Genomic DNA, 17,424 nt, shown 5'->3' on the forward strand with positions numbered 1-17,424 from the left:
ACCGAGCCACCCAGGCGCCCCAATTTGTATAGTTTTTTAAGTGAACTCAAGTAGCTCTGTCTTCAGAATTGCAATTTTTATTCCCTCTATTTTCATCTGTTTGCCCGGAAGCGGCTGGCTGCTTCCGGCGAGGCTGGCATTTTAGGAAAGCTTCTTCACGAGTGCTGCCTAGCCTGCCATGGAACCCATCTGTACCCTGGCGACGGTTGTTGGGTGCTTTTTCAGGGAGGGGGGCACAGGTGGACCTTTTTCTTCCTTTCTGCTTCAGGATTCAGGTTGTCCTGAGAGGACACATTTTAATAGTATGGCAGAGCTTGAAAAAAATCTTGAATATTTAGGGGCATCTGGGTGGCTCAGTCACTTAAGCCTCCGACTTCGGCTCGGGTCATGATCTCACGGTTTGTGAGTTCGAGCCCTGTGTCGGGCTCTGTGCTGACAGCTCAGAGCCTGGAGCCTGCTTGGGATTCTGTGTCTCCCTCTCTCGCTCTGCCCCTTCCCCACTTGCACTCTTTCTCTCTCTCTCCTTCAAAAGTGGATAAACATTTTTAAATTTTTTTTTTTAAAAATCTTGAATATTTAGCTGTGAATTAGCATTGTTCTTTTCTGTCACCTTTGCTCTTTCCTTTTTCTCCACTTCCTGTTTTCCCAGGTATCCCCCTTCCCAAGTATCGAAGTGGTTTCTTGCACATAATGGTTTTCTTGCCTATACCTTAATTAGGAAAAATGTCACATATGAGCCTAGCTGTCTGGTTTCTAGATATAATAAGATGCTTTGTCCTTCGCCTTAATTGTAGCACACTGGAGTGCTGAGCCACTGGGGGCTGCTTGGAGTCTGTGTGAACCATCTTCCCGACAAACAGAACATGCTTTGAGTGTATTTTTGTTACCGTCTTTCATTAATGTGACTTGATTTATTTTTGATTTGGAGCTATGACAGGTTTTCTTTTTCATTGCTTCTCTAATTTGAGACTTGAAGTAAAATTACTTTGTGCAGTAAATGGTTTGCAATATGTTTACCCTTTCTTCTCCTCTCCGTCCTCCCCCTCCTCCTCCTCCCCCCCTCCTCCTCTTCCTTCTTCTTCCATAGCAGTTACTAGATAAAGTGGGAAATAGGACGTGGGGGTAGAATATAATTAGTTTTTTGGAAATGCTAAGTCTGAAATGGGTTTTATAGCCAAACAGCCTGGGAATAAGTGATATTAAAGAAAAGAAGGGGCACCTGGGTGGCTCAGTCAGTTAAGTATCAGACTTTGGCTCAGGTCATGATCTCATGGTTTGTGAGTTCGAGCCCTGCATCAAGCTCAGTGCTGTCAGTCCAGAACCTTCTTTGGAGCCCTGGTCCTCCTCTCTCTCTCTCTGCCCCTCTCTGACTCACACCCTCTCTCTCTCAAAAATAAATATACATTAAAAGAAAAGAAAAAGAAAACCTAACTTTGTTATTTATTTGACTGAATCCAGCTACTTTCACCAAATTGGTTTCTGTGTATAGATCTTTAGGTTATGGTCAGCCAGGGGACAATTTTAGTATGGTAGTCAAGGGTGCATACTCTCTGTCCAGACCTGCTGGGTTTGAATCTGCCTCTATTAATTCCACACTGTGTACCTTGGAACAAGCTATTGAACCTCCCTATTTGCCCAACTGTGAAATGGGAATAATGCAGCTGTGTACCTATGTTATAGGGTCCTTGCGATGAGCAAATGAGACGATTCTACATATACCTTCAATTGTACAGTGTGGAACCTGTCACCAAGTAAGCACGATATTATAGAAATCTATAAATACCCACTTAAAGCATAAATATTCTGCTGGTTTGTGGATTATAGCTTTCATGATTGCTGTGGTAACTTAGACATTTCGCATTTGAAAGGGAGTGGTTTTTTTTTTTTTTTTTTTTTAATGAGTTTTCTTGGACTCTTAGCAAGCAACCGTGGCCGATGTTAGTTATAAATTTCGGTTGGATTTTCTATACTACAGTTAGCCCTAAAATTATAAAAAGGAAAATGAGTTGGTGAAAATGGGTATATAAATTCAACTTTATCGCCCTACCTTGGCAGAAAAGAAATAGAATGGAAAGAAATAGAATACAAAAATTTTATTTTGTATTTTGTCTTAGGACTTCAGGCAAGTTCAGTGTTCAGAAAAGTGCTTCCAAATGTCACGGTAGAGTCATTACAAACCTCTGTGTTTGTTTCTGCTGGAGTCATCAACCTGGGGAATTTCTTTAGATGAGTAAGTAAAGCAGAAAAGTTTCAGTGATTTATGTAAAATCTCATGTTGATGCGAACATTTATAAGCCTATTGACTTTAAGCATCTCAAAAAGCTAAAGAGATGTGCTATGGTGTAATACTCACTTTTTGGCTCTTCACCCATTTCTCAAGTTTTGGGTGGTTTTGCTTGCCAACTTTAAGTGGTCCCTTCTGATCAGGTCAAAGAGATTCTTCAGGCTTTTGAAGAAGACTGGTTGTCAAAATTTGATGAGCTAACTCGGGCAGGTTAAATATAATTTTCTTCTTTGATATAGATGGACTCAGAAGTTCACGGCTGGGCTCTCCAGTAACTAACGTGCGGGTGCAGTGGTGCAGCTGTAGATGCCGAACTTGGGAAACAGGTATCCCAGACAGCACGTGATGCCCAGCATTTGGCCTGTTATGATCTTGAGTTGAGGTGGCTCTTCTGTGGAGTAGGGAGGAGCCGTCTCACTCTCTGGCTCCTTCTCTGGCTCACAGGCAGGTCCGGTCACCCTCCGGTGAACATGGATGCCTGCCCCTTTGTCTCCTCTCCCACCTCATTCCCTTTATGACCACAGGGTGTGATTCGCCATAGCTTGCGTTTTGGGGACATCAGTTTTACACATGTGTTGGGCTTCTTTCTGCCAAAGATGTGTATGAGGGACCCCTGTTTTGCCCGGGGGCTCTCACCCCCAGGTTGGGTCTGTTTTCTCCACTGGAAAGAAAGGCTCCTTTGGGGCAGTCATGACACCAGTTTATTCATTATTGTATCTCAGAGCACACAGGTGCACACGGCAGGTGCCCCAGAGGATTTGTGAATGAGTTAACGGAGGAATGAATTTATGTCTTTGAGCAAACCAAAGCTGGGCACACATGGGCCAGCAGGGAGACACGTGGTCAAGGAGTTACGGTCTTGACTCATCTACCAGAGGTGGGAACGGCTGATTCCCCTTTCATACCTTTGATCCCTTGGCTGGGCACCCGGCAACTTCTGTTAGCTGATGGTACCACCCATGGCTGGGTGTCGGCCGTCACATTTTGCTGCAGGCCTTTCCCCTTTTTAATTCCAGATTCCCAGGGACGCCTGGGTGGCTCAGTCAGTTGAGTGTCTGACTCTTGATTTCAGCTCAGGTCATGATCCTAGGGTCGTGGGATCGAGCCCCGTGTCGGGCTTCATGTTGAGCATGGAGCCTGCTTAAGATTCTCTTCTCTTTCTCTCTCTTTCTCTTTCTCCTTCTGCCCCTCTCCCCTTCTTGCACTCTCTCTTTCTAAAATACAAAAAAATGCTAAAAAAAAGAAAGAAAACCATCCCTAGCAAGTCAGATGATGGATTATGTTCCAAATGTGATGGGTTTATTTTATTTCACTCTGATGGAAAACCAAAGATTCTACCACAGCACAGAGACCAGTATATCCAAAGGTCATGAAAAAGTGGTGTGGGGCAGGTAGGCTGTGATGTACAAGCTGGAGGCTCAGGTCATTTCCTTTGTAACAGTCACTACAGTTTCCCTGATGAGCACATTTAAAATAACACTGAGGAGAGGCACCTGGGTGGCTCAGTTCATTAAACGTCTGGCTTTGGCTCAGGTCATGATCTCGCAGTTCGTGAGTTCGAGCCCCAGGTCACGTTCTGTGCTGACAGCTCCGAGCCTGGAGCCTGCTTCGGATTCTGTGTCTCCCTTGCTCTCTGCCCCTCCCCAGCTCATGCTCTGTCTCTCTCTGTCTCTCAAAAATAAATAAACATTAAAAAAAATTCAAATAGAAATAAAAATAAAATAAATAAAATAAAATAACACAGTGGAAATCAACTGCAACACGGCACAAGTATGACAACCTTCGGGCACGCCTTCAAGTTCCTTCCTTACAACGCACTTGCGATCTTTACACTTCAGTGTGGGGAGGATTACAATTCTTTGGAAGAATAAGAAGTTCACACTTTTGAAATTTCACGGAAGAATTTTAAGGCCAAAACATAGTGGGTTCTCTTCACCTCCAAGGACAAATCAGGTGCTTTCCTCAAAACCACAATAGGCTTCTCGTTCAAATCCCAGCCCAACCTCGTGGCCTCCTGCATTGACATTCTTTCTGTCCGTGAAAGCTGGTAGGATCAATTTGACTCCTGGTCCAAGGGTCTGAGTATAACCCAGTCCGGTCGGGCTCGTCTTATTTCCTGTAGCAGATAGAGAAGTTCTACAGTCTGGGTATTGTTACTGCCAGCCATCCAATCAACGTTTATTGATGTTCCAATCTTCTCATTAACCTCCTGGCAGACAGACCCTCCAAATTCAGGGCCATCACTCACATGCATGTGCAGCTGGAAGTCGGCAGCTGTGTAACCCAGGGCGACACCATTCTGTGACAGTTTGGATCTGGCTGTGTCAAAACTCGTCTGAGAGCCAGCAAGCCAACCTCCAAAGCCAAAGATGGTCGGTCCAGAAAAATCTGCATCAACATTACTGCCGAGACTGAAACAATCCCATTTGTAGGAGGCCTTCAATTTCCCACTCTTCTTTCCTGGGTTCGGTGCAAATACGGTATTGTGAGTACGTTTCGACCCTTCAGCCAACTTATTCTGTGAAGCGATTTCCGTTCCAAGAGTATCGTCTGTGTTCCATTTCTGGGTGAAGGCAAGTCCGTAGCACCTTATACTTGGTCTCTAGGTTGCCTGACGTTTGCTCTGTGTCAGTGTAAGCATGACCAGAAGTAGAAAATTCCACTCCCCTACACGACTTAGTTCTCAGACCTACTTTGACCGAGCCAAATCCATAGCCTTTGTTGAAGTCATCTTTGGCAGCCTTCCCTAGGTCACAGTAAGTCGGTGTGTTACATATACCTCCAACCAGAGGGCTGGTTTCCACTCCACCAAGGCAACACTCCACCATTCCTAATTTCTAATGTATGTGTTCTTTTTTTAAAAAGTTGTTTTCATGTTTATTTATTTTGGAGAGAGAGAGAGAGAAAGAAAGAGCATGAGTGGGGAGGGGCAGAGAGAGAGAGGGAGACACAGAATCCGAAGCAGACTCTAGGTTCTGAGCTGTCAGCACAGAGCCCGACGAAGGGCTCGAACCCAGGAACCATGAAATCATGACCTGAGCCAAAGTCAGATGCTTAACTGACTGAGCCACCCAGGCACCCCTCTAATGTATGTGTTCTTAACTTTCCTGCCTTTCAGTTTAGCTGGGGTGCTAGTTGACTTCTTTCCCCTTTCTCTCTCTCTCTTTTTTTCCTTCCTTCCTTCTTTTCTTTTTCTTTCTTTCTTTCTTTCTTTCTTTCTTTCTTTCTTTCTTTTCCTTCCTTCCTTCCTTCCTTATTTCCTTCCTTCCTTCCTTCTTTCCTTCCTTCCTTCCTTCCTTCCTTCCTTCCTTCCAATTTCCTGCCACTTTCCTTGCTTATGAAATGACAGCAATGGTGTGGCCTGTCTTTTAGGGCGCTGTGAAGACACAGGGTGTGACCGCGTGGGAAACACTTGGGAGAGGCCTCCAGGAGTCGGTCTGATCGCTGAGTCACCCGTACTGTCCTGTCCACATGCAGAGCTGCTCCTCCTGAGGCCCAGGCCATCTCTCCTTTACTCTCCGCCTTGCCGGCTACCTCGCTGCTTTCCTGACTTTGTTCAGCTTGCCAGGGGGCCCCTCCTCACGGCGTCCGTAGGAATTTTCTAGCAACAGTCCGCCGTATCCCTAGCGCTTAGCTCAGTGTCTGACAAATAATGCATATCCGTGAGTAACTGTTGGTTGGAAGATGCTGAGAGTCTGGCCTCACCTCCTCATGGGTGTGGGGCTGGCCTGTGGCCTCCTGTCTGTGATAGGAGCCTAATGACCATTTACAATTCCAGCTGCCAGTGACAGGTCAGCTCACGGGGTCGTTCCAGAATGGCTGGATTACGTCGCGGTCAGGAGCGATCAAAAATTTCAGTGGCTAAAAATAATGTCTTATTTCCCACTAATGCTGTGTATCCAGTGTTGACTGATGGGGGGTCCTGCTCTTTACTGTCACTCAGGGACTCAGACCCATGAGGCTCTGCCTAGAAACATGCTTCTATAACCAGCAGGGCAGGGCGAGGGCCCTGGGGAGGCACCCGTGGGCTCCTAAAGCTTCCACCGGAAAGGGCACACCTCACATCCGCCTCCTAGCCCACTGGCCCAGCAAGCCTCACTCCACGTCTTGCTTTTGGGGGAGCAGCACAGCACAGACCCACCTGGGACCTGGAAGGAACCACGAGAACACTTGTGAGATTTTGCAGGTAAAGGGAGTGCTGCCTGATTGTCACTGTCACTCTCTGAAAGGGTTGTTCCATGCCGCCCTCCATCCTCGGTTAATATAATTATTTTATTTAGTTAGGGACAAAAGGCATTAATCCCGGGGAGCTTAACAACTGGAGTTTTCCTTCATGACGGTCTTCCAAAGCTCTCAGGAACAATTTCCTCATCCACTTTGAAGGAAATAACCATCTGTCTGAAGAGAAAATGTCCCAAATAATCTAGAGCTGGGTTTCCAAGGGGAGTGATTTACACGAAAAGCCCCTCAGTTAATCAGTTGTTCTGTTGAGACCCTTCATGTGTTCGGGGTTTATGGGGCCTTTAATCTTGGCTCATATGTGGACTGTCATTGTGCAGATAAGCTCCTGTTTTGATAATCTTTGTGGGAAGCCTAAATAAGCCTCTGGGGACTAGCCCCTCTGGGCTCAGCACTGAGCTAGGAGCTGGGGTTCCCCGGTTATATGGCAGAGTCACTCATAAACAAAGGGATGGCAGCTTGAGAGAAGGAGAAGTAAAGGGGAGTGTTGTGCCTGAGAATGAGGGGAGGAGATAGCAGGTTTGGGTGGGGGGGCTCCCCCAGAAGATTCTGGAAGGCTGAGAAATCAGCTAGCCTGAGGTAAAGAAGAGGATGTGGTCAGGAGATGGTTACAGGCCCTATGGCCGCAGGGGCTGGAGCCACGGAGGGGTTCCTACTGTGAGCACTTAGTGGGCCAAGTCGGGGAGTCAGAATTTTGAGATTAGTTGGAAGCCATTGAAGCAGAGGAATTGCGGTGGTCAGATTTGAATTTTATTTTATTTTATTTTATTTTATTTTATTTTATTTTATTTTACTGTTATAAAAGTTTATTTCACAAAGAATTTCAATAGGAAAATGCGCACAACCTGATTTTTATTTTTTTTAATGTTTATTTATTTTTGAGAGAGAAGGCACAAGGAGGGGAGGGGCAGAGAGAGAGGGAGACCCAGAATCCGAAACAGGCTCCAGGCTCCGTGCTGTCAGCACAGAGCCTGATGTGGGGCTCGAACTCACAAACTGTGAGATCATGACCTGAGCCGAAGTTGGATGCTTAACCAACTGAGCCACCCAGGTGCCCCTGATTTTTATATGATAATAAACAGGTGCTGTGGAAGGGAGCACTCTCTCTGGTGAACCCAGCCATGGTCTCTGCTCTAGCCAACGCTTCTGTCATGGCAATGCTCTTCCCTCTCTTTATCACCCTTCCCACATTGTTCTGTTGCCTACTGGTTGCCGTCCCCACGCGTTCATCCATCAAAAGACTCATAAAGGGACCGAATCCCCCTTGGCCTTGTCTGCCACCATTTAATTGTGACCGTAACTTCTTGCCCATAAATTTTTCCATCCCAGGAGGGGAGTTTTGCTTCCAGTGTCTGCTCAGCGAGCTCGAAGATGCCTCAAAACAAAATGCCTTGGATTTTTAAATTTAACTGATGCTCAATTTGTTCGTTCTTTCCTACATGCCTTACTTTTCGGTATGATTTACATTGCCACAACTAATTACTCTCTGTAGTGTTTCTGTTTTAAACCGCAAGTTCTATTTCATACTGAATAACCACGTTTAAATCTGATCATTTCCAGTATTTTTTTTACCTACACAGAAAATTCAGCAATGTGGAAAACCTGACGTAGAATATTATACTCTATCGTGGATTCAGTCACAGCGGAGAGAGAGATCTATTTATTGTCAGGATTTATTTATTTCCTGAGGTGATTGCTACAATTTGTTGTCCTGTCAACATTTAACTTCGTGTGTGTGGATTTAAAGCGCTAAGGGTTTCTGATTTCGAACAGACGAATCTACTTCTGGTTTTGTCGGTTTTATGGTGAGATGATCTGGTTTTTTTGAATCTTTCTTCTTTCGGTGAGAGCTTAATCAGATGGTCAGACAAATGTTTATACCATTTCTGAAACTATGAGTTTTGTTCCTAAACGATTGAAGGCAGATTGGGATTTTGAGAAGACCCATGTGGCTGCTGTGTGGGCCACGCCGGCAGTGTTAAAGGTCAAGAGAGAGTGACATGGCGGGAGGGAGCCACATGGCCTGGGCCAAGGTGTTGGGGGTGGGGATGGGGGTGGGGTGGGCAGATACAGTGCCCTTTGGAGGTAGGATTGACGGGATTGCCTGTGGATGGGTGCGACGTCTCCCAGGAAGGCACATTTGCTCAGGGCCTGCTGTCCTGGTAGGCGGTGCACCTGGGAACCAAGAACGGAGATCAGAAGCCTGATGGGCGGTGAACAGAACAAAAGGAGCTACCTTCTTCCGCGACGTTTCAGTTACCCTTTATTTCCTTGCTAAATTCCTATTCCTTGGAGTTAGTTTTTCTGGATGTAACCGAAATCAGTCCTCGAGGGTCTGTGCAATCCCTTTTCCTCAAAAGGGCCTGGTGAAGAGTGGCGCATTTAAAATGTTTTGTGTTCACTCCCCACCCCCCCCGGATTTCTTTCCATTGACACAGTGCCCACTCAGATAGTGGTCATAATGCAATAGAGAAGATTTGCAGTGTTCTTTGATGACTTAATTGACATCCTCGTGCCATTTTTCACGGTCACTGTTATTGAATTTGAGGGGGACTCTGGTCTCTTGATTGGATAAGGAAGACACCTGGGTGTCCCTGATTGAATTTGGCAACAGTTCTAGTCTCCTTGTGGAGGATCCTTGCCCAAGTCTCATCTGCAATATATTATCAAACCATCTTTTATGTTGGAGGGATTTCTGGTGATGGCTGAGCTCATCGTGTCGATATTGATTGTTTTAGCTTTCCTTTCCATGGGGACATTTTCTGACTCCACATTCTAGGCTGCTCTCATTTGGAACCTATAAAACCTTTCTTCAGACCAATATGGAAGGTTTTATTTTCCAGCACGCCTCTGGATAGAGTTTGAAAGCCACGGACACCTTAACATCAACAACCACAGCTTGAAATCTTAATTGTGGCTGATGCTATACTGAATCTAACGGCTGCCACCTCACCTCATCCTAGTTCACTGAATTGAATCACACAGATAGATCTGTTCTGCGTTGTAATCCCTGACTCTCCTCCACACAGAGCACCTGCAGGAAAAAGCTGCAGGAAGCAGAAGGCCAAGAGGGTCACTGTTCAGCAAGGCCTTCCAGGCTCTTAGCCAGACCTTGGTTGCCCATTTCACTTGCAGGTTCAAGAGGGAAGAAAGACGGTTTTGGTTCAAACCACTGTCAGGTCAAGCTGCCTGACCCAGGACAAGGCCTATGACCTCTTGAAGTCTTCATTTCCTCAGTTGTAATAATGGCACCTGCTACAAGGGTTGAGATGAGAAGTAATTAAACTCTTTTTAAGTTTATTTATTTATTTTTGAGAGAGAGAAAGAGTGCACAAGCAGGGGAGGGGCAGAGAGAGAGAGAGAGAGAGAGAGAGAGAGAGAGAATCCCAAGCAGGCTTTGCACCCGATGCAGGGCCTGATCTCACAAACTGTTAGATCATGACCTGAACTGAAGTCAAGAGTTGGTTAACCAACTGAACCACCCAGGCGTCCCTATGAAATTCTTGGTTATAAAAGTTATTGGCATCGTGCCTGGTACTGTGGTACTAATAAATATTAACTACTATTACCTTGAAGAAAAGAGGAATGTCTTACTCGAATTTGTACTTCTTGCCCAGACCTAGGACTGTACTTTGTGATAATTTGTGTTTTAGACAGGTGTCTTAAAGAAAATAAACACATTGGCTCGAAGTCACTCTTTCATAGGAGATTCATGGTTCAAGACTTTTTTTATTATTAATCAATGGACATAATAGTCCCTGCTCTGGAACTGATTTACTGATTCTTAGAGGGTGTAGGTCAGGTGGTTACAGAAGCAATCTTCTGGACAGAGGCCAGTAACCGTTAACAACTGCACAATAACACTTACGTTTTAAGCTCTGAAAACAAAGGCATCACTCAGGTATGATAAGGAATTTGGATCATGACTAATCTTTTCGCTGGCCTGGGTCTGTTGTTGACTTCCTTAGACTTACAGTAGCTCTTGGTGAAGCGCTGACCATAAGGCAGACACTGTGTTAGGCAAAGGACATGCTATTGAATCCTTAGGACAGCCCAGTGAGGAAAGTTCTATTATTATTTATTCCCATTTTACGGATGAGGAAATCGAGGTACAGAGAGGTTGAGCTCACACAGCTAGTGATTGGCAGAGCTGGGGCCAAAACTCTGGGCTGCTTGGCTTAATGTCTGTGTTCTTGACATGCTCTTACTGCTCAAAGGTAAGAATGATGTTGGATTTGAATATTCCCTTGAGAGCAACTATTTAGTGGGGCGATAACCATGGGCAGGGTGGTGCCTGGGGCCCAGCGGAAAGGAGCCTGCTTTCAGTGTCCAGCTACACGTCTCCAGCATTGCTGTCGTTTGTTGTGGAGGAAAAGAGAGGGCTAGCCGAACTTTCTTTTGTGTGGCTTCCGGTCTGTTGATCTCTTCTGAGAGATTTATTCATTCGCTCGTCCGTTCTTACCACTCTGCCTGGACGCACTGTAAACTCATGACGACCAACGACAGGCAGGCCCAGCACGTGCACGACGGTTGTCCCGTCTGTCCGCTCTGCCATTCTCCTAGATGGCAAATACATTCCTCCACACCTTCTCCACTGGCCTCACCTCAGCCGATGACCTTGCTTCCTGGTTTCCCACCGAGAAAATGGAGACAATTGGAGGGAACTTCCATGGGCTCCCAGTGCCCCGCACCCCCACCCCCCTGCCCCAGCAGCACCTGTGCCCACACACATCACTCATCTAGTGTGACAGACAAGCTGGCTGCGGCCCAAGAAAGGGACCGTCCCTGATGCAGTGGACTCTACCCTCTTGCCTACTCAGGGATATCATTCTGGTGATTCCTCCTCACTTTCCTGCATTATACATCCCCATCAGAATATAAATGTGCTATTATTTCTTCATCCTTAAAAACAATCTGAAATCCTTTCTTGACCCCTCTTCCCCCTCTAGTTACAGCCCTTTCCCTTTCTTCAAAACTCCTTGAAAACGTTTCCTCTACAGTGCCTACCCCCCTTCTGCAGGGGATACATCCCGACACGTCTAGTGGATGCCTGGAGTTGTGTGTCGTTCCAAACCCTATAGGTACTACTTTTTTTCCTATACACACATGCCCGTGATACGGTTTAATTTACAAATTAGACATAGTAACGGGTCAACCACAACAACTCACAATGAAATAGGACAGTTGTAACAACACGCTGGAATAAAAAGTCTGTGAAGGTGGTCGCTTTCTCTCACGGTATCTTATGTACTGCGCTCTCCCTTCTTCTGGCGATGGGGTGAGATGATAACACGCCCGTGTGACGAGATGAAACAAAGGGAACGACGTAAGCGTTGTGAAATGGTGTTAGGTTGCTGTTGACCTGCTGCTGCTGGCTCAGAGGCTCATCTGCTTCCAGACTGCGGTGGAACACAGGTATTTGAAACAGCAGGTGGTGGGTGGGACGGCCGCATTCCTGAACACCAAATCCAGTCCCAGTCTCCCTTTGTGTCTTGAACGGACTCTGGGTTTCCGCCCCAGCACTGCTCCAAAGATGCTTTGTTAGGTAACCGTGACTCCCGTGTTGCTCAATCCAGTGGCCCAGTCTCAGTCGTTGTCCTACTTCTAGGGTTCAACGCAGTTGATCGTTCCCTCCTCCTTAAGTCATGTTCTCCTGGCTTCCCAGGCACCAAACTCTTCCCATTCCCTTTGCTGGCTCTCACACATCTTATTTCTACCCGTTGGAGGGCTCAGGGATTAGCCCTCAGACTCCTGTGTTTATTGTAGCATTATTTACAGTAGCCAATATATGGAAGCAACGTAAGTGCCCATTGACAGACCAATGGATAAAGACGATGTGGTACATGTGTGTGTGTGTGTGTGTGTGTGTGTGTGTGTGTGTGTGTGTGTGTATTTATAAATCTGTATCTATGTATCTATATCAATATCTGTATCTATATCTATAATGGAATATTACCCAGCCACGAACCAGAATGAAATCTTGCCATTTGCCATCGACCCAGAGGGTATCGTGCTAAGTGAATTAAGCCAGAGAAAGACTGATACCAAAAACAAAACAAATGAACAATAACGAAAAACAAAACAGACTCATAGATACAGAGAACAATGCAGTGGTTACCAGAGCTCGGTGGAGGGTGAGGTGAGGGGGAGATGGGCAAAAAGAAGGGGAATAGAAGGTACAGACTTCCCGTTATAAAATACATACATAAGGTGTAGAGATACAATGTATAGGAATATAGTTAGTCACAAGTAACAACTTTGTATGGTGACAAATGATAGCTGCACTTACCATGGTGATCACTTTGTAACGTATATAAATGTGGAGTCACTGTGTTGTACACCAGAGTATGTTGACCACACTTTAGTAAAAAAAAAAAAAATAAACAAATTGCTCGGTGGTAGAAATTTGCTGTTCCCCGGCATCTCACTGCGTAAAGGGGCAAGTGTGCTTGTTTAAGTACTCACGCACGTTGAATACGATTATTGACAAGCAATCTAAAGGTGAGATTGAGCCAGTTCATAAATATAATAATTGATCCAAGAGACTGTCTCACTGTCTCTCGATCGATGACGGCAAGAGTATAAGAGGAATTTACGTCTGCTTTCCGTGTGCGTTTTCTTTGCTTCCACACCTCGGGCAGTTGCTGTTTATAGCCCTTCTTACAGATAGCCCTGCACAACCATCTTGTCTCCAATTCTGGGCCAATTTCAAGAGGAAATTAAGTATTCATGCAATTGTAGGAGTCCCTCTTAGTCTTAACCTCAGTATTCTAGAAAAAGGTGCCTAATGGTAGCGGTAGGCCTACGCATTTTGTTTTGGTGAGAGCTTCGGTTTATTCACTTAATAAAAATTCACTGTGCATGTCTGTGGTCTGGATAGCATGCTGTGTATGGAGGTTACAAAAATAAACAAAACACCGTCCCCGCCCTCAAGGAGCTCTTTGTGCGCTAGCCAAGGCCGACAGATACACATCTTGATGGGCTTTCATGTGCTAGTGATCATGATGACATTTAATGTGCCAGTGACTGCAGGGTTGTGCGAGGCCAGAGGACAGGACATCCAGGTACTAATGCAGCATTGGGTCATGGGCAGTGGTCAGCCCGAATGACCTTCACCTCATCTCCTCATCTCCTGACACGCGCTGATTACTGAGCACAGGAGACGTGAGGTGCTTCAGCTTGGTCCCTGTCTGGGCTGCAGAACCTGGCTCCGTGAGTGGAGAAATGGGATTCTCCTATTCTGGGCTATAGAGGCCGAGAACTATAGTTCTGGTAGACCTCCGCTTCCTAAATAGGAGTACCGCCAAGGCCTTCGAGAGGGAATCATCGCAATATGCCGTCATTACGCGTGCTGAGCAGCTTGGAACAGCCTAGAGGATGGCAAGGATTTATGGTGAATCGGGGTAATTGGGCAATCATAAATCTTCAACCCTGCTTGCCTTTATAACAACTGAATTAGCTCTAGCTAGCGCAAAGCGCCGTGGGGACTCAAAATAAATCATTTAGTCGGTCACTCCGCAGACAATTATGGAGTGCCCACTAGGTGTGAGGCATTCTACGTCCTCTCTCATTTATGTCCGTAGTTAACAGAGTAGCAGGGCATCAGATTCTTGAATCTAATTTCTGTTCCAAGGACTTATTTTGTATTTTGTTTTTTTAACTTGCAAGGCTGTTTTGAGTAAGTCATCCTGGATCCAGATTATTCCCTGCCCAGAAGAAACTAAATAAAGATTTTGGGAAAGATTTGACCGTGCAACACCTCTTTCCAGGAATAAAAAGACATCAGGGATTTGCACCCTTGTTATTTGCGACCATTTTTTTTTTTTCCTTTGAAAAATGTATCCATAGTTCAATCCATTCGTTTGTGGAAATTACAGATGGGGCCTGGCATCCCTTTCTTTCTGTGCATCTGCCGTGACTCGTGATCTAAGACGGGTGTCGATTCCAGCAGCAAAAGGGACAGATGTAGGTGGGTCCTTGCTGTCTTCCTAGTTGAAGCGATTTTGTGACGGAGTCAGAATAACAGAACTGGAGTTTTCAGAATGTCTGGAATTGGACTGTGGGCTACTTGCCTGGAGTCGAAGGTGAAACTCTTCATGATGAGGGTCCACAGCATTCTGGAAGGTGAGAGTTTTCTCGGTTTGAGGAAGGTCTGGTTGCCGTCTCTTTCCCTCCCCACCCCCTTCCCCTAAACAGAACTGCCCACCCACCACGGGTGGAGGCCTGAGCTTCTGTGACTCGCTTTACCCTTTTACTTCCCAGACACATAAACTTAGCGGTAGGGGCGGGGGGCTCAAACCTCAGTCCAGGAAGGACCGTAGCCACGTTGGCAAGGATTACCTCCTGCACTTGCTTTCCCCGGACCTCAGAGAGGTGGGGGATGGGGGAGCATGTTCTTGGGGAGGAAGAGGTCAGAAGAGCCCAGTGTAAGAGGCGCGGATGTGCCCTGTTGAGTTCAAGCAGGACCTGCCTCGGATCCAGTTCAAGTGAAGACTGACCTTCTGGTTCCTGGTGTTTGTCTAGGAAGTGATGCCGTGTGCCTCACTCCCAGAAGACGTGCCCGCGGATCGGTGGCTCCAGAGGGCCTTTGGCTTGCGTGTGGAAGGCACTGCGTGTTTGAGTTGCATTGAATGTTTACTGCTTGCCTGGGATCTGTGAGACTGGGGAGATGGTTGCGGGCAGCCCCAAAGTTCAAGGGTTGTTTTCTTGGTTGGCAGGCTGCCCACTGCCAGACTGTTAAGGGATATGTGGCCGTGGGTACCCAAGCGGCCAAAGCACAGCTCTCCGTCGTGGAGACAATCTGGTTATGACAACCGTCCCCTGTGCCGCTGTCTATGAGGAGGAGGACTGGCTTTAGGGTTCTGTGTGCCCTGCTCTGGCGACACCGTGGCAGAAGACCTCCCTCCGCAGGGAGAGAAGGGCTGCTCCTTGGTGAGAGGCGGTGAACGGCTCAGTTCCCCTGCCAGAACTTTGTATTTCCTCGGCATTCCCGCTGGTCTTGCCTCATCCTGGGTTTTAAGACCTGTACGATTACAAACGCCGTGGAAATTTTTGTTTTTTGTTCATTCGTCTTGAAAATGGAGGCCCCAGCAGGAGCTGAGGAACCCTCAGGTGAGCCCAGCAGTGCTGTCTGTTCACAGAGGGTCTAGGAGAGCAGAGATGAGCAGGGGCCCAGCGACGATGGCCTTGGGCCGGGACTGGTCCTCGCGTGGCCCTCGATTGAGTCAGGATGGAGCAGCCGGCTCTCGCTCGTGTGGCTGAGCTCTGCTTCCACGGCGAGCAGTGTCCCACAGTGTTCCTTTGGGTGGCCACCATTTATCTTTGTCATGTTCCCCCACTGCGGGTGGGGGTCTCGGGTCTGGTTGACGGTGGAGTCCTCAGCACCTAGCCCGTGACCGTAGAATGAAGGTGCTACGAGGGGTGTGGGAATCGGTGACCACGCGTGAGGAGTGGTTCTTCCTTTTTGCTGTCACCGTCTGTCATGGGAGGTCTCCCCTTTCTGCAAAGACATTCGAAACGGGAGCCGTGGTTTGCAAACTCTAATTGGTTTGTGAATCCTCTGTGGCGCCTGTTACCTATGGAGACTCTGAGCCCCTCCTCACGTGTCGGGGTCCAATGGTTGGCGGGGGGGGCAGTGCCCAGGGATCTGCACTTTCACAGGGGGCCGCTGGGCAGGCATTCTGTGAGTCACGACTTGAGAAACAGCACTTCCTGCTGCTAGCTGCGGAGAGCTCTGGAAACAGGCTCTCCAAGTGGGGAGTCAACAGTCAAAGAAGGAACTCTGGCTCATTCCTGCTGCTTTGATCACACACCTGGAATTTTCCACAGCTTTGATTTCTTTTGTACCTCCCCGTCGAGTCCCGTGGGCACACTTACCATTCTCCTTGAGTACACTCTAAATATTCAGTGGCATGGTTGAAACCGGTTGACATTCGAAAAATGCAGCACTTCCATAGGAGAACAGCAACCAAAAAATTACTAGACATACATTTAAAGATCAGTTAAGTCTCCAAGGTATCGGCTCTTAAGTAAACCATGCTTGAGCCCCAGGAGGCTGGCACTGTATCACAGCCGCTTCTCAAGGCGTCAGGCTCCTGATTACCGGCTTCTGTGGAACAATTGGCCTTTTTTCCCTCCCCTGTAATTTTGAATCCTTCCCTATCCAAGACCCAGGTTTATCCTTGGCACCCGAGGGTAGATCTGCCCCATTCCTGCTCCCGGTCCGGGGAGCGCTCCCTTTCCCCTGCCGACTGGCAGGCAGTGGGTAGACGAGTACAGACACCGGTCCCCTGCCCAGACCCTGGCTGCCTGTCCCTTTGAATCACATCCTCAGGTGTGGATGGGGGCTCGTCTGTGAGACGCCCAGAGACGAGCGGTGTCTGAATCAGCCATCTCTGCAGCTCAGGCTTCCAGCTAGGGGTTTAGCACGTTCTCTGGAAACGGTTAGTCATTTCCCACACTTACCCTAAAACCCTGAGTCCATTCATGTGTATTCCACAGAGGGTGTGTTCGATGGAAAGTTGGACTCACCTCCTGGGTTCGAGATTGGTGGGTGCCTTGGCTACTCTTTGATTTTCCGTTTCTTATTTGAGAGAGCGAGCGAGCGAGCAAGCTCATGCAAGTGGGGAGGGGGGGCTGAGGGAAAGTGAGAGAGGATCTTAAATCATGACGTGCGCCGAAACCAGGAGGCCGACGCTCAACCGACTGAGCCACCCGGGCGCCCCTTGGCCACTTCTGATACGTTGTGGTGCCTGAACCACGGCCGTGGAGCCGTGGCGGAAGGCTCTCTGGCTGAGGTCCAGCACCACTCAAAGGGTCCGAGTCCTCTGGCTGCTCCCAAAGTCACTGCAATCAGCAGGGACAGACGTCTCGCTCAGCACCGCTGCATCCTGGAAGGAAGG

General features: G+C 47.4%; 2 protein-coding genes and 1 pseudogene across 2 annotated transcripts in view; 1 reads left to right on the forward strand and 2 right to left on the reverse strand.

Moving 5' to 3' along the window:
- PPP1R14C (protein phosphatase 1 regulatory inhibitor subunit 14C) overlaps window positions 1-17,424 on the forward strand; it is an 88,652-nt gene that overhangs the window by 28,642 nt on the left and 42,586 nt on the right. The gene's annotated exons all lie outside the window — the stretch shown is intronic.
- LOC122219274 lies at window positions 4,202-5,112 on the reverse strand (annotated as a pseudogene).
- LOC122219275 (small nuclear ribonucleoprotein G-like) lies at window positions 7,093-7,847 on the reverse strand. The gene is made up of 2 exons (XM_042937455.1): window positions 7,625-7,847; window positions 7,093-7,097 (listed from the first exon to the last, which is right to left on the reverse strand). Exons 1-2 carry the CDS (start codon window positions 7,845-7,847, stop codon window positions 7,093-7,095), a joined length of 228 nt encoding a protein of 75 aa, XP_042793389.1.

This window comes from Panthera leo, chromosome B2 (assembly GCF_018350215.1).
Source record: "Panthera leo isolate Ple1 chromosome B2, P.leo_Ple1_pat1.1, whole genome shotgun sequence".
Taxonomy (NCBI): domain Eukaryota; kingdom Metazoa; phylum Chordata; class Mammalia; order Carnivora; family Felidae; genus Panthera; species Panthera leo.